General features: G+C 42.3%; 1 protein-coding gene and 1 pseudogene across 1 annotated transcript; one reads left to right on the top strand and one right to left on the bottom strand.

The window, feature by feature from the left end:
- Nucleotides 1-260: 260 nt before the first annotated feature.
- Nucleotides 261-14,863, bottom strand: LOC100469208 (zinc finger protein 345). The gene is made up of 3 exons (XM_034639332.1): nucleotides 14,611-14,863; nucleotides 11,884-12,010; nucleotides 261-5,153 (listed from the first exon to the last, which is right to left on the bottom strand). The coding sequence occupies exons 1-3, from the start codon at nucleotides 14,641-14,643 to the stop codon at nucleotides 2,836-2,838; spliced, it is 2,478 nt and encodes an 825-aa protein (XP_034495223.1). The 5' UTR covers nucleotides 14,644-14,863; the 3' UTR covers nucleotides 261-2,835.
- Nucleotides 6,891-9,236, top strand: LOC109488469 (annotated as a pseudogene).
- Nucleotides 14,864-27,788: the final 12,925 nt, after the last annotated feature.

Genomic DNA, 27,788 nt, shown 5'->3' with positions numbered 1-27,788 from the left:
CACCTTATACCCCTTTTACACAGGAGGAACCTGAGGCCCACAGAGGGTGGGTACTTTGCCTGTGTGTCCTGGGAATCTGGGATTCCAGCCCAGGCTGCCTGGACCCAAGGCTTGGAGATCCTGATCAGTGCCTTATTTCCCTCCCTGTTGGGTTTGGGACTCAAAAAACACCTTCTCATCCTGAGTCTTTCTGGTGCCCCCAGAGTCCTGCTCCAACCCACCAACCTCCATAATGATAGACCAGGAAAATGGGTGAACACTACAATGTAAGGATTTATTTTATTATTAAATGTCTGGACTTTAGAAAGCAAAGAAGATGTCAATAGTGTAGATTAAAATTAAAAGTGTGTATGTGTCCATTACATTATGCATAGCATAAAAAAAAACTAAAAAAAGAGAACATATACTTCCAGTATTAAAAATGATTCCACAAAGTAAAAAAGCCACAACATGAGTCAAATTCCAACATGTATCTTTGTGGTTTCATATCCTTTTGTAAAAGGAGAACAACCAAAATTCACAGAATAGGCAGAAGATATGAACAGACATTTTAGCAAAAATATAGATAGCAAATGCGTATCTGAAAAAAAATGTTCATCAGGACTCCTTAGGGAAATGCAGTTAAAACACTAAGACGGCACTACACACTTATAAAAAGAGTTAAAATTAAGAACGACTGACCGAACCAAACCATTCACTTGGATGTGGAGGAAATGCAACTCCCACACACTGCTGGAAGAATGCAAAAAGGTATATTTAGAAAACAATTTACTAATTCCTTTAAGTTAAACATTTATCTACCCTATGACTCAGACTTTCTACTGAGTTACTGACAGAAGGTAAGTGAAACACATATCCATATAATTACACACAAATGTTTTTATCGTTTTTTCCATAGGCAAAAATTAGAAATACCCAAATGTCTGCAAACAAAATAATGGGTAAACTAATACTGCTATCCTCAGAGATAAGAATGTTTCTGAGCTAAAAAACAAAAAATGAGCAACTTACATACCACTGATGAATCTATAATTATTTATGCAACATAAAAGTAGGAAAAAAAACCTTTGACTCCTACTATATAAATTATAGAAAATAAATTTTCTATTGTACTGGAGAGTAAATCAATGGTGACTTGGAGGGCTGGGAAGGCAGTTAGAGAGATGATTAAAAGACATGAGGTCAATATACAATGACACATAAGATCACTATCATGACTATGATGTTCCAGGTTCACAAATATGTCAAAACTTAGCGAGGATGACATTTCCAGTATGTACAGTTTATTACATGTAAATTACACCTTAATAAAGCTTCTCAAAATGATTCAAAATCAAAAATCTGTTTGTCCAACCCTTTCTGGAAAATAGGTTTTGCAACCCTACATTCACCGCACATTCGCGCCCTGTGGAGGCCAGTTTTGCTCAGTGAAAGTAAATATAGCGATCAATGAAGGGCTTTTCACCAGTCAAAAGGACTGCTGGGTGGGTCACAAAAGCCACATCCCTGGACTATAGATCCCCCTTTTCTTGATCTGTTTTCCTGCCTGTGCAGCCATGGTCTTGAGGTGAACATCACTGAGAGGCTACAGGAATTCAAAAAACCTTCCCATTATCTCCAATGACAACAACATAAGCTCCACAAGATAACTATACCTGGAGGTCCACCAACTGATGCACACACCAGTCTGCAGTCCCTAATACAGTATTTGTGGGTGCACTTTTACAAGAGGCACATTCCATCTGGGTGGCTGTGGTCTCCTCCACTCCCTATGAAGCCAATGTTTCTGTAGCAGTTCTGGCTTCCCCTGAACCTTATGGCCTTACAACCAATGACCATCACCTACAGAAATGTGGACATCGGGGCATATGGCTCTTTGCAGGGCCTGGGGAAGAGGTTCCCCTCAACAGTGCTGACATCCCCCGTGATATCCTCTGTGAACGAGGGAAAAAATTTATGCTGCTCCCAGAAGCACCTGAGGTTCTCACACCTGATCCTCCTCACGGTGACCTCTGACACTCCCCAAACTCATAGCATCTAGTCTCAAATGAGGACCAGAAAGCCCTCCCTGCAGTCTTTCCTAGGAGGCCATGGGCAGTACAAATCTGACAAAAAGCAGTAGGCTAATTTCTGCCACTGTGCTGTCCCCCTGAAGCACAGAAAGTTTAAGACCCTCCCCAGTGAAAGTTGTTCACCCCTTCATGCTTGGAGACCTCAGAATGTTTATAAACCACCATACATGGTAAATAGAACACCCGAGATTAAAGACTTAAACAATAGGGACTTGTTATTGTACAAATCAAAGCAATAGGGACTACTAGTTCTTGAGTTAGTGACTTGGAAGGCGGAAAAATTAATCACAAATATCTCCAGAGACCATGTCCCTGCAAATGGTGGTCCTTCTCTGCCAGCTGAACTCATGTGATGTTCTCTAGGACAATATGCATCAGGTCCATGCCAATTAGTCAGAAAAAAGTAAATGTGGGTCCCCTGAAGGACTCAGGTTACTCCTAGTTTCCTCCAACAAATGAGAACAGAGGTCAGCTTCCCTAAGCACAGTGGGGTACGACTGATGCATGTTGTAGAGACTTGCCAGGTGGTAGAATTACATAGCTTTGGCCACAGACTGGCAGTGATATTAATCTGGAAAGAGCCCTGGGAAGTTTAAAAAATGCAACATAGCCACACATGCTTCCACGTAACTGAAACTTAAGGGAAATCTCTCCACTACCGGCATTTGGATGTAGTAGATTGAATTCAGACAAATGATGCCTCACAGAGAGTATCCTCTGGTGTCATTACACTGAACAAGGAGACTATACATTTCCTACCCAACTAAGGCCTTTCTCCGGTGTGAACTCTCCGATGCTGAGAAAGATTAGATTTTCGGCTAAAAGATTTCCCACATTCACTGCAGTCGTAAGGCCTCTCTCCCGTGTGAACTCTCTGATGATAATGCAAGGTGGAACGAGAGGTAAAAGATTTCCCACATTCACTGCACTCAAAAGGCCTTTCTCCTGTGTGAACTCTTCGGTGAATAATGAGGTGAATTCTTTGGGTAAAGGATTTCCCACATTCGCTGCACTCATGTGGCCTTTCGCCTGTGTGAACTCTGCGATGCCGAATCAGTATGGAGCTATTGGTAAAAGATTTCCCACATTCACTACACTCGTAAGGCCTTTCTCCAGTGTGAACTCTCTGATGATAACCAAGGGCAGAGACAGAAGTAAAAGATTTCCCACATTCACTGCACTCGTACGGCCTTTCTCCAGTGTGAACTCTCCGGTGTTTAGAGAGGTATGAATTCTGACTAAAGGATCTCCCACAATCACTACATTCATAAGGCTTTTCTCCAGTGTGAACTCTCTGGTGTTGATTCAACTGGGAACTATCCCTAAAAGATTTCCCACATTCACTGCAGTCAAAAGGCCTTTCTCCTGTGTGAACTCTCTGATGACATCGGAGGGCAGAGGTAGAGGTAAAAGACTTCTCACATTCTCTGCACTCATAAGGCCTTTCTCCAATGTGAACTTTCTGATGGTAACGGAGAGCAGAGCCAGATGTAAATGATTTTCCACATTCATTGCACTCATAAGGCCTTTCTCCTGTGTGAACTCTCTGGTGTATATTGAGGTGATTTCTTTGGGTAAATGATTTCCCACATTCACTGCACTCATAAGGCCTTTCTCCTGTGTGAACTCTACGGTGTCGAATAAGTATCGGGCCATTGGTAAAAGATTTCCCACATTCACTACATTCATAAGGTTTTTCTCCAGTGTGAACTCTCTGATGGTAACAGAGGGCAGAGCCAGAGGTAAAAGATTTTCCACATTCACTACATTCATAAGGCCTTTCCCCTGTGTGAACTCTCTGGTGTTGAGAGAGGTAAGATTTGTGGCTAAAAGATTTCCCACATTCACTGCATTCATAAGGCCTTTCTCCTGTGTGAACTCTTCGGTGTATAATGAGGTGATTTATTTGGGTAAAAGATTTCCCACAATCATTACACTCATATGGTCTTTCTCCTGTGTGAATTCTCTGATGATAACGGAGGCCAGAGCTAGAGGTAAAAGACTTCCCACATTCACTACATTTATAAGGTTTTTCTCCAGTATGAATTCTCTGATGATAACGGAGCGCAGAGCTAGAAGTAAAAGATTTCCCACATTCACTACATTCATAAGGTCTTTCTCCTGTGTGTACTCTCCAATGTTCAATGAGATCAGATTTTCGTCTAAAACATTTCCCACATTCAGTGCACTCATAACTCATTTCTCCAGTGTGAACTGTACGCTGTTGAATAAGGATAGAGCTCTGGCTAAAAGACTGAGCACATACATGGCACACGTAACCATTTTCTCCAGTGTGACTTCTCTGAGGATAAATGAGGACAAATTTTTGGCTAAAGGATTTTCCACATTTGCTGCATTTGTACTGCCTTGGCCCAGTATGAATTCTTCGATGCTGACTGAGGGTTGAGCTTCCCCTAAAGGATTTTCCACAGTCACTACACACATGAAGTTTGTCACCAGTGTGGACTCTCTGATGAATCAGAAGTGAGGATTTGTACCTGAATGTTTTTCTACATTCAGGGCACACAAAACACTGTCTTCCAGTGTGGATACCCTGGTCCTGAACAAGTGTGTGTTTGGGACCAAAGGCTTTCTTGCATTCTTCCCAGGTGTGATGACTTTTTATGCTTTGAAAAGTCTCCCCAGACTCAATGATTTTATTCTCCCCTGTATGAGTGGCCTGTTGTTGGAGATGTTCTGAGGTGGCCAGGAAGTCCTTCGCAACCTCCTCAAAGGTTAAGGGCTTTCCTGAATCGTGGAAATTGCTGCTATTCACAAATGATGCCCTGTCCACACGGCTTCTGAAGGGTTTTTCTCCCATGCGCTGCTTCTCATGCTGTTGAAGGTCTGCACTAGAATAAATTTGTTTCACACATGCCCCATACTTGAACAGTTTCTGGCTGTTTTGTTTTCCCTGGTACCCAACCAAGTAGAAAATCTCTCTCAAGACTGAACCACACATCTCACAGGGGTGGGTCTTCTGGGAAGACCGAGGTTCCTTCGGAGTCTTGGCCTGCGATACACCTACAGAAATGCTCTGTTCAAAGGGTGTCTCCACAGCCTCTGCTCGACAGCAGCAACCTGAACACAAAGAAACACTTGTGAAGTACACATTGACTTTATTGGAAGAGAGTAACCCAATTACGAATATACAAATGAAAACCCAAAACGAGCAGGGAAACTATTCTTATGTCAAACAAAATAGACTTTAAAGTCAAAAACTATCATAAGAGACAAAAAAGGTCCCTACAGAATATAAAGAAGTCAATTCATCAAGAGGATATAACAATAACAAGTATATATGTACCCAGTATTCGAACACCTAAATATATTAAGCAAATACTAACAGATCAGAAATAGACTGCAATGCAGTAACAGTAGAGGACTTCAATAACCAGTAATCAACAATGGCCAGATTATCCAGACAGAAAATCAATAAGGAAATGTTGGATTTGAACTGCACTTATAACAAAGGCACCTAAGAGACATATATAGAAGATGCCATCCAGGGGCGCCTGGGTGGCACAGCGGTTAAGCATCTGCCTTCGGCTCAGGGCGTGATCCCGGCGTTCTGGGATCGAAGCCCCACATCAGGCTCCTCTGCTATGAGCCTGCTTCTTCCTCTCCCATTCCCCCTGCTTGTGTTCCCTCTCTCGCTGGCTGTCCCTATCTCTGTCAAATAAATAAATAAAATCTTGAAAAAAAAAAAAAAAGAAGATGCCATGCAACCGCAGCAGAATACACTTTATTCTCAAGTACACATGGAACATTCTCTAGGACTCTCTCACATGTTAGGTCACGAAACTTTTTTTTAAAGATGTTATTTATTTATTTGGGGTGCCTGGGTGACTCAGTCAGGTAAGTGTCTGCCTTCAGCTCAGGTCATGATCCCAGGGTCCTGGAAGTGAGTCCCGCATCAGGCTCCCTGCTCACTGGGGAGTCTGCTTCTCCCTCTACCCTTCCCCCTGCTCATGATCTCTCTCTCGCAGATAAATTAAGATTTTATTATTTATTTGAGAGAGAGAGAGAGAGAGAGAAAGCTCGGGCAGGGGGAGGGGCAGAGGGAGAAGGAGGCTCCCAGCTGAGCAGGGAGCCCAATGCAAGGTTCGATCCCAGGACCCTGGGATCATGACCTGAGCTGAAGGCAGATGCTCAACCAACTGAGCCACCCAGGTGCCCCATGAAACAATTCTTAATATTTAAGAAGACTGAAATCATATCAAGTATCTTTTCCAATCACATGGCATGAAACTAGAAATCATTAACAGAAGGAATGCTGGAAAGTATCACAAACATGTAGAATTTAAACAACATTCTTCTGAACAACAATGGGTCAAAGAAGAAATAAAAAAATATATGTAGACAAATGAAAATAGAAACACAACACATTAAAAGTTACAGGATGCAAGAAAATCAGTTATAAGAGGGANGACCCAGGGACGCCTGGGTGGCTCAGTCGTTAAGTGTCTGCCTTCAGCTCAGGGCATGATCCCGGGGTCCTGGGATCAAGTCCTATATCGGGCTCCTCCGCTGGAAGCCTGCTTCTTCCTCTCCCACTCCCCCTGCTTTTGTTCCCCCTCTCGCTGGCTGTCTCTATCTCTGTCAAATAAATAAATAAAATCTTTAAAAAAAAAAAAAAAAAAGAGGGAAGTTTATACAAATAAATGTCTACCTTAGAAAAAAGAAAAATCTCAAATAAGCAACTTAATACCTCAACATATGAGAAAAAAAACAAACTAAGGTCAAAACAGAAAGAAGCAAATAACAAAAACCGGAGTAGAAATAAATAGACACTAGAAAATCAACAGAAAAAGAGCCATGAAAAGAAGAGTTGGATTTTTGAGAAGGTAAATAAATTTGACAATCCTTTAGATACACTAAGACAAAAAGAGAGACTCAAATAAAATCAGAAATGAAAGAGGAAACATCACAATTGATACTGGAGGAATACAATCTATCAAGAGACAATGAACAATTACATGCCAACAGACTGGATAACCTAGAAGAAAAAGAAAAAAGAAAAGAAAGAAAAAAACATACAACCTGACAATAATAATGAAGAAATAGAAAATGTGAACAGACTGGTAAAGAGAAAATCTCCCAACAAAGAAAAGCCCAGGACCAAACTAAATCACGGGGAATTCCACTACATATTTAAAGAATTAACGCCATCCTTTTTTTTTTTTTTTCAAAGATGTGTTTATTTTAGAGAGAGAGAGACAGAGCATGAGCATGAACAGGGAGAGGGGCAGAGGGAGAAGGAGAGAGAATCCCAAGCAGACTCGTCACTGAGCATGGAGCCTGATGCCAAGCTTGATCTCACAATCCTGAGATCATGACCTGAGCTGAAATCAACAGTTAGATGCTCAACCAACTGAGCTGCCCACTCATTGCCACCATCCTTCTTAAAGTCTTCCAAACAACTGAAGGGGGAACACCTCCAAACTCCTTTTGTAAGGCCACCACTACCGTGATATCAAAGGCATTTAAGGACAATGCAAGAGAAGAAAATTACAGGCCAATATCCCTGATGAACATAAATACAAAACTTCAAAAAAAAAAAAATCTTCACAAACCAAATCCAATCGCACATTACAAGCAACATACACTACAATCAATCAGGATTTATCCCTGAGATGCAAGGATAGTTCAACATGTACAAATGAATACACATGATACACCACCATAACTGAATAACAGTTTAACAGGTAAAAATCATATAACCATATCAATAGATGGAGAAAAAGCATCTAGAAAATTCAATAACCTTTCAAGATAAAAAATCACCAACAAATTAGATAAATAAGTAAAGAACCTCAACATATCTGACAGGCCTGCCGCTAACATCATATTCAATGATCAAAAGCTAAAAGCTTCCCTCCCCTGCCCCCAGCCTCTGGCATCAGGAACAAGACAAGGTGCCCACTCGCTCCAATTTCATTCAACGCAGCACTGGAAATCCTACCCCCAAGTAATTAAGGAAGAAAAATAAATAAAAGGCATCCAAATCAGAATGGAAGAAGTAAAATTATCTGTTTTCAGGTGACATAATCTTACATATAGAAAACTATAAAGAGGGGCGCCTGGGTGGCACAGCGGTTAAGCGTCTCCCTTCGGCTCAGGGCGTGATCCCGGCGTTATGGGATCGAGCCCCACATCAGGCTCCTCTGCTATGAGCCCTTCTTCCTCTCCCACTCCCCCTGCCTGTGTTCCCTCCCTCGCTGGCTGTCTCTATCTCTGTCAAATAAATAAATAAAATCTTAAAAAAAAAATTTGTATGGAACCACAGAAAACCCCAAATAGCCAAAGCAATCTTGAAAAAGAAGAACAAAGCTAGAGACATCACACTTCTTGATTTCAAAATATTCCAAAGCTACAGTAATCAAAACAGTACAATATAGCATAAAACTAGACCAATGGAATAGAACAAAGAGCCCAGAAATAAACCCATGCACACATGGTCAGCCAATCTTTGACAAGGACACCAAAAACACACAATGAGGAAAGGACAGCCTCTTCAATAAATGGTGATGGGAAAACTGGATATCCACATAGAAAAAGAAAAAAGGGACCTCCACACTGGGTCTTAAAATAAGAGGGAAGGTGTGGGGAAAACCTGGCCAACCCTAACACCAAGTTTGAGAAGCTAGACTAGCTGCTGGTGAATGTGGACATTCTGGGCTTACATCCACTCCCCGCCCAAAGTGTTCCATAGGTATTTTGGGGGACCAGCACTGTGATGAGGCCAAGGCTGTGGATATTTCCCACATAGACATTGAGGCGTTGAAGAAAACAAGAATAAAAAATTTAGTCAAGAAGCTGGTCAAGAATTACGATGCATTTTTGCCTTCAATCTCTGATCAAGCAGATCCCATAAATCCTGGGCCGAGGCCTGAATAAGGCTGACAAGTTCCCTTCCTTGCTGACTCATAATGAGAACACAGTAGCCAAAGTGGATGAAGTTAAGTCCATCATCAAACTCCAGATGAAGAAGGTCCTGTGTCTGGCAGTGGCTATTGGCCAAATGAAGATGAGAGATGATGAGCTTATGTACAACATCCACTTAACTATCAATTTCCTGGTGTTAAGTCTCAAGAAGAATCAGCAGAACATCTGAGCTTTATATATAAGAGCAGCATGGGCAAGCCCCAGAGCCTTTACTAAAACATAGCTTAATAAATCCTAGTGCTACCAATAAAAAAAGAAGAAGAAAGAAGGAAACTGGACCCTTATCTTACATCACTCACAAAAATTAACTTGAATTAGAATAAGAACTTAAACGTAAGACCGGAAATTATGCAACTTTATTTTTTTTTAAAGATTTATTTATTTGAGAGAGAGCAAGTGCGAACACATGTTCAAGTGAGTGGGGGGAGGGGCAGAGGGAAAGAAAATTCAGACTCCCTGCCAAGCATGGAGCCCAACACTGGGCTCAATCCCATGACCCACAAGATCACAACCTGAGGGGCGCCTGGGTGCCTCAGTTGTTAAGCGTCTGCCTTCGGCTCAGGGCATGATCCTGGCATTCTGGGATCGAGCCCCGCATCAGGCTCCTCCATTGGGAGCCTGCTTCTTCCTTTCCCACTCCCCCTGCCTGTGTTCCCTCTCTCGCTGGCTGTCTCTCTCTCTCTGTCAAATAAATAAATAAAATCTTAAAAAAAATAAAAAATAAATAAAAAAAAATAAAACTCAACAACAGCAGCAGCACCTGGCTGGCTTTGTAGGTTAAGTGTCTGCCTTCGGCTCAGGTCATGATTCCGGGGTACTGGGATTGAGCCCTATGTCAGGCTCTCTGCTCAGCCGGAAGCCTGCTTCTCCCTCTGCCCCTGCTCCCACTTGTTTTTTCTGTCAAATAAATAAAATCTTAAAAAATCCTCCATAATAATAAGAACAAAATCAAATAATCCAATTAAAAATGGGGGTGCCTGGGTGGCTCAGTCGTTGAAGTGTTTGCCTTTGGCTCAGGTCATGATTCCAGGGTACTGGGATCGAGCCCCGCATCGGGGTCCCTGCTCAGCGGGAAGCCCGCTTCTCCCTCACCCACTCCTCCTGCTTGTGTTCCCTCTCTCGCTGTCTCTCTCTGTGTCAAATAAATTAAATCTTTAAAAAAAAATCCAATAAAAAATGGGCAAAGAACCTCAATAAACATTTATCCAAAGACACACAAATGGCCAATAGGTACATAAAAAGATGCTCAACATCACTAATACCAGAAAAATGCAAATCTAAATCACAGTATCACCTCACACCTACTAGGATGGCTATTAGCCAAAAGCAAGAGAGAACAACTGTTGGTGAAGAATGTGAAGAAAAGGAAACCCTTATATACAGTTGGTGAGATAAACTGGTATAGACGTTAGTACAGAATGGAAGATCTTTAAAAATTTTCTCTCTCCGCCCCTCCCCCCACTCACTTGAACATGTGTGCGCACTTGCTCTCTCTCAAATAAATAATCTTTAAAAAAAAATAAAGTTTTATAATTTCAGGTCTTATGTTTAAGTTCTTATTCTAATTCAAGTTAATTTTTATCAGTGGTGTAAGATAAGGGTCCAATTTCCTTTCTTCTTCTTTTTTTTATTGGTAGCACTAGGATTTATTAAGCTGTGTCTTAGTAAAGGCTCTGGGGCTTGCCCATGCTGCTCTTATGTATAAAGCTCAGATGTTCTGTCAACAACAAAATGTTATGGTTTATACAATGTCATATCAACAGATTTCTGGTGTTCAACAAATTTAGTTTTCATGATCTAAAGAAACCGTGGCATGGGGAGCGGAGAGAAGCAAAAAAGTGTATGATTCTGGAAAAGAAATTAGAAGGAAGTGACTGGGGAAAAGATGTCTCTTTGTATATTAAATAGCTCTAATGTAGCTATTTAATGAGGTGTTAATGCTGGCTTGAGAATCTTTTTCTGAATGATTTTAAAGAAAAATTTGGATTTTAAAGGTATTAAAATATTTTTGTTTTGAACAAAACAAAACAAAAAAAAAAGAGTTCAACCCATAGAAACAAAGAGTAGAATGCCAGGGGTGGGGGGCTACGGGAAACAGGGAGATACTGGTCAGTTACAAGCTGATTAAGTTCTGTGAATCTAATGTACAGCATGGTGATTATAGTTAGTAATAATGCTGAGTTGTATACTTGAATTTGCTAAGAGAACAGATCTTAAGTGTTCTTACACACCCAAAAAAGGTAAATATGTAAAGTAACAGATATGTTAATTAAGTTGTTTATAGTAATCACTTCATGAATATCGAGTCATAACACTGTATACTTTAAATATAAATATATACAATATTATTTGTCAATTATACCTCAATAAAGATGGTAAAAAGAAAAAAGAAAAGAAATCTGAACACTATAAATAGAACAGTACAGGACAGTCTTAAAAAAACAGTCCATCGTCCAGGCAGGTAATGACGATGATAATACCTGCAATTCCCAGCACAGGGAAGCACAATGAAATGTCAGATAAGAAAAGGGAACAAAACCAGGGACACAGAAATAACATAGACCTAGAGAGACAACCTGGCCACGGACAGGACAAACAGGATGCCATCCACTAGCCTCACTGCAAGACTACTGAACTCAAATTCTTCCTGAGGGTTCAATACAGACAGTATTGGGCCTGTGGGGAGAGAAGAGGACAGCGCAAAAACACAGCCCCACCAAGGACAGCAACTATTCAAGAAACTGTTGAAGCAAGCAGTACCTATACTCTATATGTTGAAAAGGACAGAGCACCCCCTGGGAAAAGAGGGGCATGGGGTAATGCAAAACCTAGTTTACATCACTGGAGAGGGGGAGGGTCTTACCCAGGGAGGATATAAGTGCAAAGTTCTCCAGCATTACATCATGGTACAGGCGTCTCTGAGCCTCATTAAGGAGACTCCATTCCTCCTGGGAGAAGTACACAGCAACATCCTCAAAGGTCACACCACCCTGTCAAGAATGGGATGGATAAACCGATGAACATTCTGTCTCTGAGAACCCACACTCCATCCCCCATACATCTACTCCACATTCATCCTCCTCTGGAGCTCCCCATCCCAGAGGAGGTACCAGGCCTTAGCGACACTGATGGCTGTTCTCTCCTCATGATCCCATTCATCACTATATTCAGCTCCCAGCAACAACAGACGGGGGCAGATAAATGTCATGTAAGCTCTGGGCCTGGTCTGCAGGGCCCCATCCTTCCTACCAAGCAATTCCCCTACATCTCACAGATTGTACATACAAGAGATAGCCATATGGATTCATGCTTCACCCTGAGGTCCCCAATACCAGGGCCCTAGGGCCCTCAGCTCATACTTACTCTCAATGTGCACATCATTCAGTAGACCAAACCTCTCACATCTTCAGATCCCTCAAATGCATTCCCATAGCTCTGCCATCTCCGTGCCCACACCACAGGCACGTCCCTGGACTCACACATGCACTGGGCACGCGGCATCCAGACTGCTTGAAAATTTCAAACATGATCTAGTATAGCCCCTGTCCTTTGATGGATCCCACCAACAAAGAAAGCCCCAAGTGCTGCTTTGAAGGCCTGTCCATCTACTTGTGATCTTTGCTTCAATATTAGTCACCCAGAACCACAAGTAAATTTCAGACACCTATGACCCTCTGGTACTTCTGTGCTGCCCTTGCTGTCCCTCAGCAGCAAAAACCCTCCTTTCTCCACTTAAACTTCATTAAAAGCACATCAAAACCCCATTGGTCTCCATGTCAGGCACAGTGACCCTCACAAATGAACATTTCCCCAGACCTTATCCACCAGCAAGATTGAAACACCACAGATGCCATAAAAGCTCACCACAAAATTTGGTGAATCTGTATGGTAGTGAATGAACACCAGGCCTGGCCTCACTATCAATCTTGATTCAGTTTCTACCTTGCCTCCATAGCTCTCTCATGTCCACTCATCCCAGGGAAGCCGTGGCTGCCTGCCAGATCATCCTCTCTCCCACACTGCTCCCACTACCAAATTTCTCCCTCGGCATGCACCCTCTTCTTTCTAACGCACTAAAAAGCATTACCACCATGACACCACAACCTGCCTAACCCCTCCCATATGTGATCCAGCTCTCCACCTTGCTCCACACAATAGCCATCACTTTTGGATGTCTCAATCCTGGACCTCTCCCAAGATTCCAGACCTGTGTGTCCAGCGGCCCATTTGATTCTTTAGTACTCAGTTCTTTGAAACTTCTCAGATTCTTAATAGGGCCAAAACCTTAGGATATTCCCAGTGGAAATTAACCTTCCACAAACTTCCCCATCCCAGCTGATGGACCTTCCACAGCTTCAGCTGCTAACACCCAAAACCCTGAGATCCTCCCTGAATCTTCCTTTCTCTTCCTCATCTACAACATCCAAAAGTCTACTTGGCCCTTCCTAAAAAATGGACAAAAGTCCAACCCCTTCTTCTATTTCCACAGCCACCACTCCTATCCATCAACATTCATCTGGATTATAGCAATTGCCTCCTCCTGGGCTCCCTGTCTCCTTCCTTAACCCCATAATCTGTTCTCCACTGTGCAGCCAGATGGAGCCTGTTAAACCTGGGTATCACCAACTCTTTCCTCCTATCCAAACTTTCCATCACTTCCCTAACAGATGCCCAAGTTCTCAGGCAGCCCACATTACAGGCCTGATTCTTGATCTGCTTTTTGTCTTTAATAGAAAGAATGAAGACCTGCTATACTCTGTTTCTAACTCAGGCACGCCTCCAAGCATTTACACAAACTGGTATAACCTTCCACATCTGTTTACATTGGCTGACAAAACCGAGAACACCTCCATGTGACCCTTGGCCTGCATTCAGGACCCTGAACTTGGGGTATCTGGAAGGTCCCGGACTCAACAGCTGGAAAAATAAGTGAACGTTTCAGGTTACCACAATCCCATACACCACTGGGGTGGTGTCAGGGCAAGTGAGGGACTGGGAGACCTTCTCCCTCCTTGTGTAGGTGCCTTAAGTGCCTTTTCAGCCTCCAGAAACTGTGGGAAGAGGAAGGCAACCGAGTGAGCTGGGCATCCTTTATAACCAAGTGACCTGTTATCGGACTAACCTCTGTGCCTCAGTGCTCCTCCTACCAGCTCTGAGACCTTGGTCAAGAACTCAACTCCCAGTGCCTGCCTGTCTTCATCACCCCCATTCCAACCTGTTCTCCCTCGAACAGCTTTTTGGAAAGCTGTTAACACCCTAACACAGACTGAATCCTTCTTCTGCTCACGATCCTCCAGGGCCCTAGGAACCAAGGTACCTCACCTCTGCCTGCATTGTACGCGCGACTCCGCCTCACGCTCTGTCGCCTGAGGGCAGAATCCTCCCGTCTCAAGCCCCCTCCAGCCTCTGCTCCAGCCGGCCCCTCAGCCCGGAGCCCGCTCCCGCAGCCAGCACGCCGGCGCTCACACATGGGGCCCCAGTCCACCGGCGCCTCCCTGTCCCGGACACCGGGGCCTGGGCCGCAGGGACGCGAGCAGGCGTCTCGGGTCTGGGTGGGGGGACGGCGGGGAGGGGGGAGACGAGCGTTTACCTGAGCCGGGTCCCTGGGCGCGGCCGCCGCCATCGGACTCTGTGGGCGGAGCGGACCCGCGGTCCCCGTCTCGGCACGGGGCAGCCCGGGCGGCGTCGCTGAGCAGCGGACCCAAGTCTGTGCGGCGGGGACAGCGCCTCCTTCCGCCCGTTCTCTGGTTGCGTCACCACAACCCACAACCGGAGCTCCGGAACCTCGGACCGGGTGAAAGAACCAGGGAGAAGCAGAAATGACCGGGGTGATGAGAACCGGAAGTCCCGCCCTGAGGCGATGCGCACGCTCGGAAATCCCTCATCTTGGTCCCTCATTGGCTCATAGCTGCTGCCTCCCATCGCAGGATCTTCTGGGAAATGTAGTAGCTGCAAAGGGCGTTCACAGTGCTCCACCGGAGGATGGTCCTGGCAGCTGCCCGGGAATGCTAGTTGCGCTCCTGCGTCAAAGCAGGGAGGGGTTTTGCTCGTTGTTAAACGCGGCTTACAGACATTATTTCGACTCTATAAAGCTCAGCCTGCTCCATGAGGATAAAAATATTATTTGAGATGTCCCGAAATCCTCTATCTAAATGGCATCTCATTTCACAGTGTCGTTCAAACATAAAAGAGTGCACACATTAAGTGGAAACATGTTATTGTTCTTCAAATGTATATGGCCTGGAGCATTACTCAGTTTTGTATTAATGTGTTTGTCAGGAAGAAGAAAAAAGACTCCATACAGGGTCGTAACAGAAGGGCATGTTAGGCTGCCCTGAAGCGGGTGGACAAACAGGATTTGTTTCTGGTTCCCACAGAAAACTTCTCATTACCTGTGTCATGAGTGATTTTGACAAATGGAAGCAAAAATCAACAGAAGTGGAAGTAAAATTGGAAGCTCTATACTAAATCCTCTAAATTTTATAAAGAGCTATTTTATAACTGTGTAGTTTTTAGATTTTATTTTTAGGGGCGCCTCGGTGGCACAGGTAGTTAAGATTCCCACTCTCGGTTTTGGGTCTGGTAGTGATCTCAGGGTTCTGAAATCGAGCTCTGCCTGGGGCTCACCCTCAGTGTGAAGTCTGCTTGGGATTCTCTCTCCCTCTTTCTCTGCCCCTCTCGCTCACGCTCTCTCTCTCTAAAGTAAGTTTTTGTTTTTTGTTTTTTTAAGATTTCATTTTTAAGTAATCTCTAAACCCAAGGTAAGGCTGGAACCCACAACCCTGAGGTCAAAAGTCGTGTGGTCCACTGATTGAACCAGCTAGGTGCCCTTGTAGTCTTTTTAGGATAGTATCAATTGTGTCCCCTAACTGTATCTTTTTGGATGTCCAGCTTATTTATTTGGTGAGGAGAACACATTAAATGACAATTTTGTCAGTCTACTGTGACTGCTGTAACAACATATTACGGACTGAAGTAGCTTAAACAACAGAAATTCATTTTCTCACTGTTCTGGAAGCTGGAAGTTGAAGACGAAGGTGTCAACAAGTTTGGTTTCTCCTGAGTCCTCTCTCCTTGGCTTGTGGATGTACATCTTCTTGTGCTCTCACAGGGCCTTTTCTTCCCTATGAACATACTCCCGGTGTCTATTCTTAGAAGGAAATCAGTCCTAATGAAGTAGTGCCCCACCCTTATGACTTCATTTAACTTTAATTGCCTCTATGAATGCTCATTCTGGCTTAGGATTTCAACATATTGATATTACACTCATAAATGTTTCAGTGGTAATGAAAGGTAAATGACCAAAGACATGTAATAAAGAGGAAAAAGAGCAACTTTTTGAAAGTATCATCCAGGTGCCAATGGCTCACAATAATTACTAAAATTGACTGATAAAAACTAATTTCCAAAAGCTTTCCACTAAATACTGTAAATGCTCTTATAAGATTTAAAACAAACAAAAAGCTTTCCATTTAAACAAATATTAAAAGGTGGTAAAATGGAAAGTTTAATAAAGTAAATTTATTTGAATACTTAAATTTTTATCATTAACAATACTATTTAAGGGGCACTTGGGTGGCTCAATCAGTAAAGCATCTGCCATCAGCTCAGGTCATGATCCCAGGGTTCTGGGATGAAGCCCCACACTGGGCTCCCCGCTCAGCGGAGAGCCTGCGTCCCTCCCTCTTCCTCTGCCTGCCGCTCCCCCTGCTTGTGCTCTGTGAATAAATAAAAACAATCTTTAAAAAGACAAAACTACTTTTTCCACCTGATTAATCCCTCACAAACCCATCATCTCCCTTCCCAAAGTTCTGATCATTCTGACAGTTCAGGTGTCCTCTGATACCTGGTAGAAAAAGCCTTGCCCACTTTCTGTGCTTTTCTCACCACTGTCCTCTTCATACATTGTACTATAAATGCATCGATCAAGCCCCGCATCAGGCTACCCACTCAGTGGGGAGCCTGTTTCTCCCTCTCCCTCTGCTTCTTCCCCTGCTTGTGTTTGATCTCTCTCAAATAAATAAGATATTTTAAAAAAAAGAAAGAAAATAAAGGACAAGTTTATGTCCAACATCACTCAGAAAATATTTCCTTCCAAAGTTGTCATGGTTTTAAGGAACTCCTTAGAGACAAGCCCTAAGGAATTGGCAAAGACAGATTGTTTAACCAAATCCCTCTCTTTTTAAAGATTTTATTAATTCATTTGTCAGAAAGACAGAGAGAGCACAAGCCAGGCAGGCAACTGGCAGAGGGAGCAGACTCCCTGTTGAGCAGGGAGCCTGATCCAGGACTCAATCCCAGGACCCGTGATCATGACCTGATCCGAAGGCAGACTCTTAAGCAACCGAGTCACCCAGAAGTCCTTTTTTTTTTTTTAAAGATTTTATTTCCTCATCTGAGAGAGAGCATGAGCAGGTAGGAGGGGCAGAGGGAGAGGGAGCCCGCCTCTGGGCTCTATCCCAGCATCCCAGGATCATGACCTGAGCTGAAGGCAGATGCCCAACCAAATGAACCACCCAGGCACCCCTACGTTGGCCACTTTGAAGCAGTTACACTTCACTCTTCCACCCAGTACATTTCCTGCTTCTACCACTTCTAAGTCACACCCTTACAACCTTTTTTTTTTAAACTCAACTTTTTAAGAATTTTTTTTTCTTTTTCTGTTATCTCAATTCCCATGTAATTCTCATTCTATTTGCACCTTTATCTTCACAGATACAATGTTATGAGCAAATTTCTAAACAGAACAATCACGTTTAAGATTTTGGTTAAAACTCCTCTCACCAGGTCTTGACACCATTAATAATTTTTGTATTTTTAACTTACTTTTGCTGATTCTTCATTTTCTCCCAATCAATAGTAATAGAATTCCTGAGGGCTCAACTTTTAGTTACCTCTGTCTTCACTATCTACACACATTTTATTGGCGATCTCATCCATCATGGCATAAACCCCACTATAAGCCAAAAACTTCCAAATTCCTATTTTTGAACATGTACAAAGGGAGCATTTTTTTTAAAGATTTTATTTATTTATTTGACAGAGAGAGACAGCCAGCAAGAGAGGGAACACAGGCAGGGGGAATGGGAGAGGAAGAAGCAGGCTCCCAGCGGAGGAGCCGATGTGGGATTCGATTCCAGGACCCTGGGATCACGCCCTGAGCCAAAGGCAGCCGCTTAATGACTGAGCCACCCAGGTGCCCCCAATGGGAGCATTTTATCCTTTAATTAAAGTTTTAGGGTAACAGGAGGTCATCTCCTCTCTGGAAAGAGATTATTATTTCACATGTAAATGCCATGGCAGTGTTTATAGGGACTTGAGATGATCTCAGAGACATTTGTAAAATAATCATTTTATTGAGAACTATTAGAAGTGATTACATAATTTATTGAGAGAGAAACTGCCAGGCCATAACACATTTAAAATGCCTGGAGGGGCACCTGGGTGGTTCAGTCAGTTAAGCGTCTGCCTTCAGCTCAGGTCATGATCACAGGGTCCTGGGTCGAGCCCCATGTTGGGCTCCCTGCTCAGCTGGGAGCCTGCTTCTCCCTCTCCTCCCCACTCGTGCTCTCTGTCGCTATCTCTGTCTCTCTCTCTCAAATGAACAAAATCTTTTAAAAAAATAAAAAAATAAAATGCCTGGAAAACATCAGGTAAAAATGACAGGCAAGACAAAGTAATAATTGAAAGAAGACGGCTAAGACAAAAGATGGGTTTACTGGGGTGTGTTTCTGGTGAACTCAAGTGTTTTACCTAAAAAATATTATTTTAAATTTCTGGTATCTCTGCACCATTGCAGCCTGGATGAAGAAGAAAATAAAGAAGTAGGGAAGACTTGAACATGGACACTTGAAAATGAACATGGACAAAGTAGGTATACTTTTATTCACTACTTCAATAGGTACATGTTAAGCGTGTAATGTTTGTCAAACCTTATTCTTGTAAATGAGAAGTATCAGAAGGAAAAGTATCTGGCAAAGAGACTGCCTCTATTAAGCAATGTTACTGTCAGGAAAGATAAACTTAAGGCAAAACAAGCAATAGACAGGGGCGCCTGGGTGGCGCAGCAGTTGGGCATCTGCCTTCGGCTCAGGGCGTGGTCCCGGCGTTGTGGGATCGAGCCCCACATCAGGCTCCTCCGCTGTGAGCCTGCTTCTTCCTCTCCCGCTCCCCCTGCTTGTGTTCCCTCTCTGGCTGGCTGTCTCTATCTCTGTCAAATAAATAAATAAAATCTTTAGAAAAAAAAAACAAGCAATAGATAAAATATGCAATATATTTTCAGATGACAAGGGCGCAGACACGAATTCCATAGAGAAATTCTGTCTCTAGACTGTCTTCAGACTAGAACTGAACATCTGTTATTCCCTGGATCTACAGATTGCCAGTTTTCCCCCAATGATCTTGGACCTCCCAGCCTCCACATTTTTGCAAGCCAATTCCTTAAAAATTTCTCTTCCTCTCTCATGTCTCTATTAAGCCAGTATTATCGAGGAAAAAAAATGAATATAAATTTCCTCTCTCTCTCTCTCTCTCTCTCTGTGTCTGGTTATTGGTTCTTTTGCTCTGGAGAACCCTGATGATTAGTCTTTAAAAACTTTCTGTGAGCAGTACAAAACTGTATACCCCACGTACTTTCTTATTGGTCCTGGGGAATAGGTTGCACTTTATCTCATCAGTAAGTTTATGTCTACAGCAGATTTCTGGGATCAGTACAAAGAAAGTGTTACTGAACCTAAGTTCAGCTGCCAGTCACCTGAAAGATCATTACTCAAGAGACAAGTTTTGATTGGAAAGGAATTTGAGTTTTATGCAGGAGGCTGGCAACCTGGGAAGAGAAGGTGGAGTCTTGCCCAAAAGCCAGTTCTGAGGTTTCTGCCCTGCCCAAGGTTTTTTTTTTAAAAGGGGTTTAGGGTAGTTGTTCAGCAAAAGGAGTGCTGTGGCCTGCAACATTTGTTGGTCACAGGCAGATCTGATGGTGCCAGTTACAAACGTTATCTCAGCGCTCAGGAGTTGCGGGGGCGGGGGGGCCCGGCTCTTGTTTCACGATGCGCAGAAGTGCTCTGTTCTTTCTGCAAAGGAAGGCAAGTTCTACAGATACACAAAGGGAGGTCAGTAAAATCATTTCTGTGACCTAAAATAAAACATTTTGCTAAACAAACAAACAAACAAAACCCTGCTAGGCTAATCAGAAAGCCGAGGTGGCTTCAAACAGACTTGTTGGCCTCTGTGGCCTGGGAAAGTTCTGGTTCTCCACTCCTCAAGGCTGGTGGTCTGCAAATCTCAAAGTAAATTAGTTCTGTTACAGATCAAGGGCCTCAAGTCATTAAGTAAGGAGTGTGTCAACTTGAAGAAATTTAACCCTTAAGACCAGATGATGTGCTTCTCATTTAGAATGATAAACACCTCATTTGGGGGGCACCTGGGTGGCTCAGTCGGTTAAGTGTCCGACTCTTGATTTTGGCTCCGGTTATTATCTCGGGGTCTTGAGATCAAGCCCTATGCTGGGCTCTATGCTCAGCAGGGAGTTGGCTTGAGATTCTCTCTCCCTCTCCCTCTGCCCAGGCCCACACCCAGCTCTCTCTCAAATAAATAAATCTTTTTTTTTTTAAATAAACAACTCATTTGCTATAAGAAAGAATGAATGAAACATTGCCAAGCTTAAAGGACAGAAATAATGAAGGTGTATAATGGTGTTAAGGTCTAAGTGTATCTCAGGTACATATAAAATGCTTTGATCGTTCCTGAATATCAGCATCTGCTCCATGTTTGTTAGGATTTCTAAAATTTGCTCCACTCATTCTGTGAGCAATGACAACTTAAGTCTCACCTGACCTCCAAAATTTAAACCACAGAGCTGTGAGATGGGGATCCTCCCATCACTCCCACTAAAAATAAGATGTGCAAATTTAGTCCCTAAATGTCCTTCCACAGAAACTGTGTGATAAAAGACAGGAAACAGGCTTGATTTTTTTTTTCAAATGACTGCAGTTCTTAATGGGGGTGAGACATGTAACCACAACTGGTCCGGAAATCAGAGATCTTTTGTGATCTCTACGATTTACCCAAATTTTGTGGTTCTGACACCCATTTTTTAAAAAGATTTTATTTATTGGAGAGAGAGCACGTGAGCATGAGCAGGGGGAGGGGCAGAGGGAGAGGCAGACTCCCCATTCAGCAGAGAACCCAACATGGGGATCGATCCCAGGACCTCGATACCATGACCTGAGCGGAAGGCAGACCCTTAATCCACTGAGCCACGCAGGCACACCCTGACTCCCATTTAAATGATATATCTGATGGGGCGCCTGGGTGGCTCAGTCGTTAAGCGTCTGCCTTCCGCTCAGGACGTGATCCCAGGGTCCTGGGATGGAGCCCCGCATTGGACTCCCTGCTCTGCTGGGAAGCCTGCTTCTTCCTCTCCCACTCCCCCTGCTTGTGTTCCCTCTTTCGCTGGCTGTCTCTCTCTCTGTCAAATAAATAAATAAAATCTTTAAATAAATAATATATCTGATTATTTAAATTCATTTTGTAATTCCTCTTTATTATAATTCCCCTAGAATTTTTTATTATTTGTATGTATTAATTTCATACACACACTTTTTGTGTATCAAGGCTTTCCTTATTATTTTTTCAATATGTATAAAATATTTTTGTTTAGAAAATTTTTAGATTTATGTGCATATACATACAATAAATGGTATTTCCTCTTTCTCCTATTCCACTCCCCATCCTCTATAATGCAAGAGTTAAGTTCTGTCATCAATTGCTGGGCATGCCTCCAGAAATATTTTTTATTTGTTAGCATACATCTGCAGTAACTAATTTGTAATATACCAAATGTCTGATGGTCCCTAAATCTAATTCCAATTAATAATTTATCGTTATTTAATAATGTATTGACTATTAATCTAAACAAGTAAAATATTATTATGGATTTGAAGTGATGCTATGATGAATCCTAATTTGAATTCTCTGAGGGGTGCCTGGGTGGCTCAGTCATTAAGCGTCTGCCTTTGGCTCAGGGCGTGATCCCAGGGTCCTGGGATGGAGCCCTGCATCGGGCTCCCTGCTCAGCGGGAAGCCTGCTTCTCCCTCTCCCACTCCCCCTGCTTGTGTTCCCTCTCTCTCTCTCTGTCAAATAAATAAATGAAATCTTGAATTCTCTGAGAGCATCTAAATTTTAGGTGGTCAAATTTCAGGCAGTTTAGGTGCTGCTGTTAACTTAAATGTAGCTAATAAAACTATGTTGTTTTTTTTTTAACATAACCACGAACAGATACCTCACCAAAGATGATACATGGATGGCAAACAAACATATGAAAAGATGGTCAACATCATTTGTTATTAGGAATTTCTAAATAAAACAATGAGATATCACTACATACCTATTAGAAATGGCCAAAATCCAAAACACTGATACGACAAACGCCGGAAAGGATATGGAGCAACAGAAACTCTCATTCATTGCTGGTAGGAATGCAAAATGGTACAGCCACTTTGGATGACAGTTTGGTTTCTTACAAAACGAATCATATTCTTATCATACAATCTGGCATTGTGCCCCTTGGTATTTACTTAAAGCAGTGGAAAACGTATGTCCACATAAAAACCTGACGATAGATATTTATTTATGAATAAACTATGATCCATCTATCCAATGGGATATTATTCAGCAATGAAAAGAAGTTATCAAATCCTGAAAAGGCAGGAAGGAAACCTGAATGCATATCACTAAGTAAAAGAAACCAATCTGAGGAGAGTACGTACTGTATGACTGCAAGTCTATGACATTCTGGAAAAGGTCGAACTATAGAGACATTAAAAGGATCAGTGTTTGCTAGGGGCTAGGGGCAGACCACTGAATAGGCAGAGCACAGATCTGGGGGGCAGTGAAACTAGGTATGATACTGTAATGGTGGATACATGTCATCATACACTTGTCAAAACCCACAGAATGCACACGACCAAGAGTAAACCCCAATGTTAACTGTGGATTTTGGGTGAAAATGATTTGTCGGTGCAGATTCACTGATTGTAACAAAATATTCCACTCTGATGTAGGATGTTGAGAGTAGGGAGGTCTGTGTTTTGGGGATGGGCATACGGAAACCTCTGTAGCTTCCAGGCAATTTTGCTGTAAACCTAAAACTGCCCTAAAAAAATAAGATCTAATTTAAAAAATAATAACCTGGATTTGATGACCTGCTTAACAAAGAAAAAAAAATGATCATAAATACAAAATAATGGCCAACTTAGTTGGGTCTTCTCTTCTTCAGCATGCAAGCTCTACTCACATGGCTGACTTTCCTTTCACTGCCCTCTCCTCCCAATGTGGAAGCCATGTAAATTGTTGATCCTTGCTTAGGAAAAATGATGAGAAACAGAGTAATAGAAAAAGATGTCAATGTAATACTCTCTCAAAATTGAAGGTTAAACAGTGCAACACAAAGAATGGTGCCCTAGAAAATAAAAAGAATCGTTTTAGTAAATAGGGGGAAAACATTTATCTGAATTTGTTAATCACTGAAATTATGACATTTTTATAACTTCAAATTTTCAGACATCTACAAAAGAGAAAGGGTTAATAAATGAATCATGTGGACCCACAACATAGTTTCACAGGACCCACCCACTGCCAAACTCATTTCATGTATAAACCCACCCAAGGTTCTTCCAAAGCCAATTCATGTTAAGGATAATTTAAGAAGCCATATAATTGTGCCTCTAAACACTTCGGTGAATGTTCATAAAAGAATATTTTCTATAAAAGAATATTTTATTTAACATACAAAATCTTTATCACATGTAAGTTATAGTTGTTTAAAATGATCAAATACCAAGTCAGTATTCAAATTCTGATATGTTGATTAAATATTCAGAGTTGTTTGTTGGGATCAGCATTCAAATATTTTTCTGACCACTAGATCATATTTATATAGTCTCTAGACTTTATTATACTCTACAGATATCCTGTTCCTTTTATCTTAACATATTACATTTTATGAAAAGGATCATATATCTTATAGAATTTCATATATATTAATTTGGCTTACTGCTTCCTCATAATGTATTTTAATATAATCCTCAATGCTCCATGTTCCTTTAAACTATCACTTAATCAATGGGTGAATGGGTGGGATCAAAATTAGATTTGGTATTTGGGTAGAATTATTCACATGGAGCCGCTGCTACTTTTTTCTGTATGACATTCCAAACAAACATAGTATCTCCTTTTGTCTATTTTTGTCAAGTTACCATCAATATATTCAGTACGTTCTTGTAGTATCACCCAATCAACCCATAATGACACTGAAGAGAAACAAAAATAAATTTTCCTTCCCTTCTTAGAAAAATAAAGCTACCTGCACAAAATATTGTGACACTCTCTTCCTCTTCTTCTTTTTCACCTAACGGTATGTTCTTGATTTGTAGCAGTGGAGAGAACTTCCTCATCATCTCCACACTGTCTAATGCTCCATCCTGGTATGCATCATGATTTATTCAATCAACCTTCCACTGACAGATATCAGATAGGTTTCGATCTTTTTGTTATTATAAAAAAGCACTCCAAAAAATAAATTTGTGTGTATGAAAGACCTGATGTTAACGTTTATACTAAATTGAGTTGAAAAAGTGGGTTATGTGAAAAATCACATCTGAGTATAATGATAATAAGCCAATTTTATTTTAATTAATCAATAGTTTTTTAAAGTAAGCTTTACACCCAACATGGGGCTCAAATTCATGACCCTGAGATCAAGAGTCCCATGTTCCACCGACTGAGCCAGCCAGGCACCTCAAGCCAATTTTATTTCAAAGTTTGCATATTTCTCTGATTCAAGAAAAATCAACCCCCCCCCAAGTCCTCTAAATTGATAAAACTGTTCTAACTTAAATTCGGTTATTTTCTTTCTCAACCATACTAGATCTGGGATCCTTGGAAACACTTTACTCATTTATCTTTATAATTTTACTTTGTTCACTGCATAGAAGGTGCTATTGACAGACTCAACCAACTTATCTTTAAGCTGATCTGTAAAATTTCTCTCTACTGAGATTTGTCAGCTAATGGCAGCTTTTGAATGGAATTTATTTTCTGGAATGATGTTGGATATTAACCTGTCTTTATTTTTACAGAAAGGGCGGAAGGTTTTTCTTAGCACTACCTGCTTTCTGAGTAGCTTTCGGAGCCTTAAGCTTTGCCACAATGCTTTGCAGTGGATGAAACTTAGAATGGTGTTCCCAAAGTGTCACTGCTTCTGCTGTTTCCCCTCCTGCACCCTGCATCTCCCTTAAATAAATGTACTGCTATGAAAGCAAATGGCTCCAAAATAAACAAATAAAAAAACTACTGAAAAAATATATAGTGCCATTCATTGGATATTCCAGAAATATTATCTCACTGCACACATGCATGTTGTCCTCCATTGACGTTATGTGCTCTGGCCTCATCTACCAAGTGGCGCCCGTCACTCCCACACAAGCAGCAAATCCAACACATTCATAGCCATGGCCTTTCCCCCAGACCTTTCTGTGAAACCAAAGCCCCAAGCTCCATTCTTTTTTTTTTTTTTTAAGATTTTATTTATTTATTCGACAGATAGAGACAGCCAGTGAGAGAGGGAACACAAGCAGGGGGAGTGGGAGAGGAAGAAGCAGGCTCATAGTGGAAGAGCCTGACATGGGGCTCGATCCCATAACGTCGGGATCACGCCCTGAGCCGAAGGCAGACGCTTAACCGCTGTGCCACCCAGGTGCCCCCCCCAAGCTCCATTCTTGATGGGACAAAAGCCAATTTCATCCTGATGAATATGTTGGTCTCCTTTTACTTTCTTCCATTTTATCTTTTTGAATAACCCTGATTATGAACCTATGACATGGTCTGATGAACACCTCTACACTGGTCTCTTCAGACTCCCTGACATTCATCCCTTCATGCTATTTGACAGTGACATGTGGGTCTCTCAATTCTGCTTTACCTGCTGGGCAAGAAAAACAAATGTTCCAAGTACAGTCTCTAGGGTTTTAGTTCCCTCTAGAACATCCCACTATTTATTTAATCAACTTTATATATTTGTAGGCTCACATTTACTATCATTTAGTCTTCCAGGATATTTTGATTCAAAATTCAGTAAGAGTGGGGGCGCCTGGGTGGCACAGCAGTTAAGCGTCTGCCTTCGGCTCAGGGCGTGATCCCGGCGTTGTGGGATCGAGCCCCCACATCAGGCTCTTCTGTTGTGAGCCTGCTTCTTCCTTTCCCACTTCCCCTGCTTGTGTTCCCTCTCTCACTGGCTGTCTCTATCTCTGTCGAATAAATAAATAAAATCTTTAAAAAAAAATTCAGTAAGAGTGATAGTAAATCTGCTTCTCTTGCTTATAGTGTAGACAACTATAAGCTACATCTTGAAAGGTCACACTGTCCTGCCATGATGATGACAGATGAAACCATGAACAGTCTACTTCTGAGGAACCACAATCCCTTCCCCAACACATCTACCCTACCATCTATCTCCCAAGCCTCCCAACTTAGACGAGAAATCAGGCCCTGGTACCATCAGTGTTGTTGTCTCCTCATGGTCCCATTGATCACTGCGTTCAACCACCAGCAAGAGAAAGGTGGACAAATACATATCCAAGCTGGGGCCTGGCATACAGGAATCTATGACCTCCTGACAAGCAATTCCCCTGGTATGGTCATTGCCTTGTAATTATCAGTGTAGGGCCCTGGGACCATCTGACAATGCTCCCTCTCCAAGGACACATCATTCTTTAGACTGCACATCCCTCAGTCTCCATATCCCACAGCTGTATGACCATGACTGCCACCACATCACTGTCCCACTCCATAAGCACCTGCCTGACCTACCCAGATGTTACTGCTCCCACTTAATCCCACTCTTAGATTATGGTGATGGCCAAACACATGACACCTGAGACTGGACAGATGAGCCAGACAGCAGTTTATTTATCACAGAAATTCACACCTCTGAGAATAGGATACCACTCAGCATAAAGGCCCATATGGGAGCTGCATTCTGAAAAACAGTGAACAAACAGAGGTCATGAGATGCTATGCTTGCAGTATGAAAGGTTGGGAGCACTCTGAATCCCACAGGAGGATGTGACTGGCTTGTTTGTATAAGCCTGTGGGCTGGTAGAGGACTGAAGCCTGCTACAAAGAGATGAGCAGGAATTGCACCATGTTCCCTTTATGAAAAGGGTTGTTGGGCTAGGAGCTATCATCCCATGAAGCAGTGTGGGGAAGAGAACTTGCACTTAGGCCATTTGAGCAGTTGGTCTCACCAAATATCAAGAAAGCACATCATGTAGGGTTTAGGCCTTATGCCACAATTTGGCAGACAGCATCCACAGTATTCTTGGCAAATTCAAACAGGATCCCATAAGACCACTGACATCCCCTGGGTCCCGAGAGCAGTGTTACTCCAAATCATTTTATGAAGGCCTCACCCTGTGGCTCTGATCCTTGCCTCAGACTTAGACACATAGAACCATGTGTGGATCTCAGATATTCATAGTTCCATTCTATTTCCTTGATGCACTTGCTGTCACCTCAGCAAATAAAAAATTTCTCTCTCCCCCTGTCATTCCAAGACCACCCCCATTAACTGCCCATCCCAGGCCTAGTGATTCTCTCAGGCAACCCTATTTTCCCCTGACCAGGCTGAATGAAACACTTCACGCCCCACCAAAGTCCTCACAAAATTTTATTAAGTCTAAAAAGTGGCTAGAAAGTATCAGCTCTGGCCT

The sequence above is a fragment of the Ailuropoda melanoleuca genome, chromosome 12 (assembly GCF_002007445.2).
Source record: "Ailuropoda melanoleuca isolate Jingjing chromosome 12, ASM200744v2, whole genome shotgun sequence".
Classification (NCBI taxonomy): domain Eukaryota; kingdom Metazoa; phylum Chordata; class Mammalia; order Carnivora; family Ursidae; genus Ailuropoda; species Ailuropoda melanoleuca.
The sequence above is the reverse complement of the archived record's forward strand: the minus strand, read 5'-3'. Positions and strand labels throughout refer to the sequence as shown.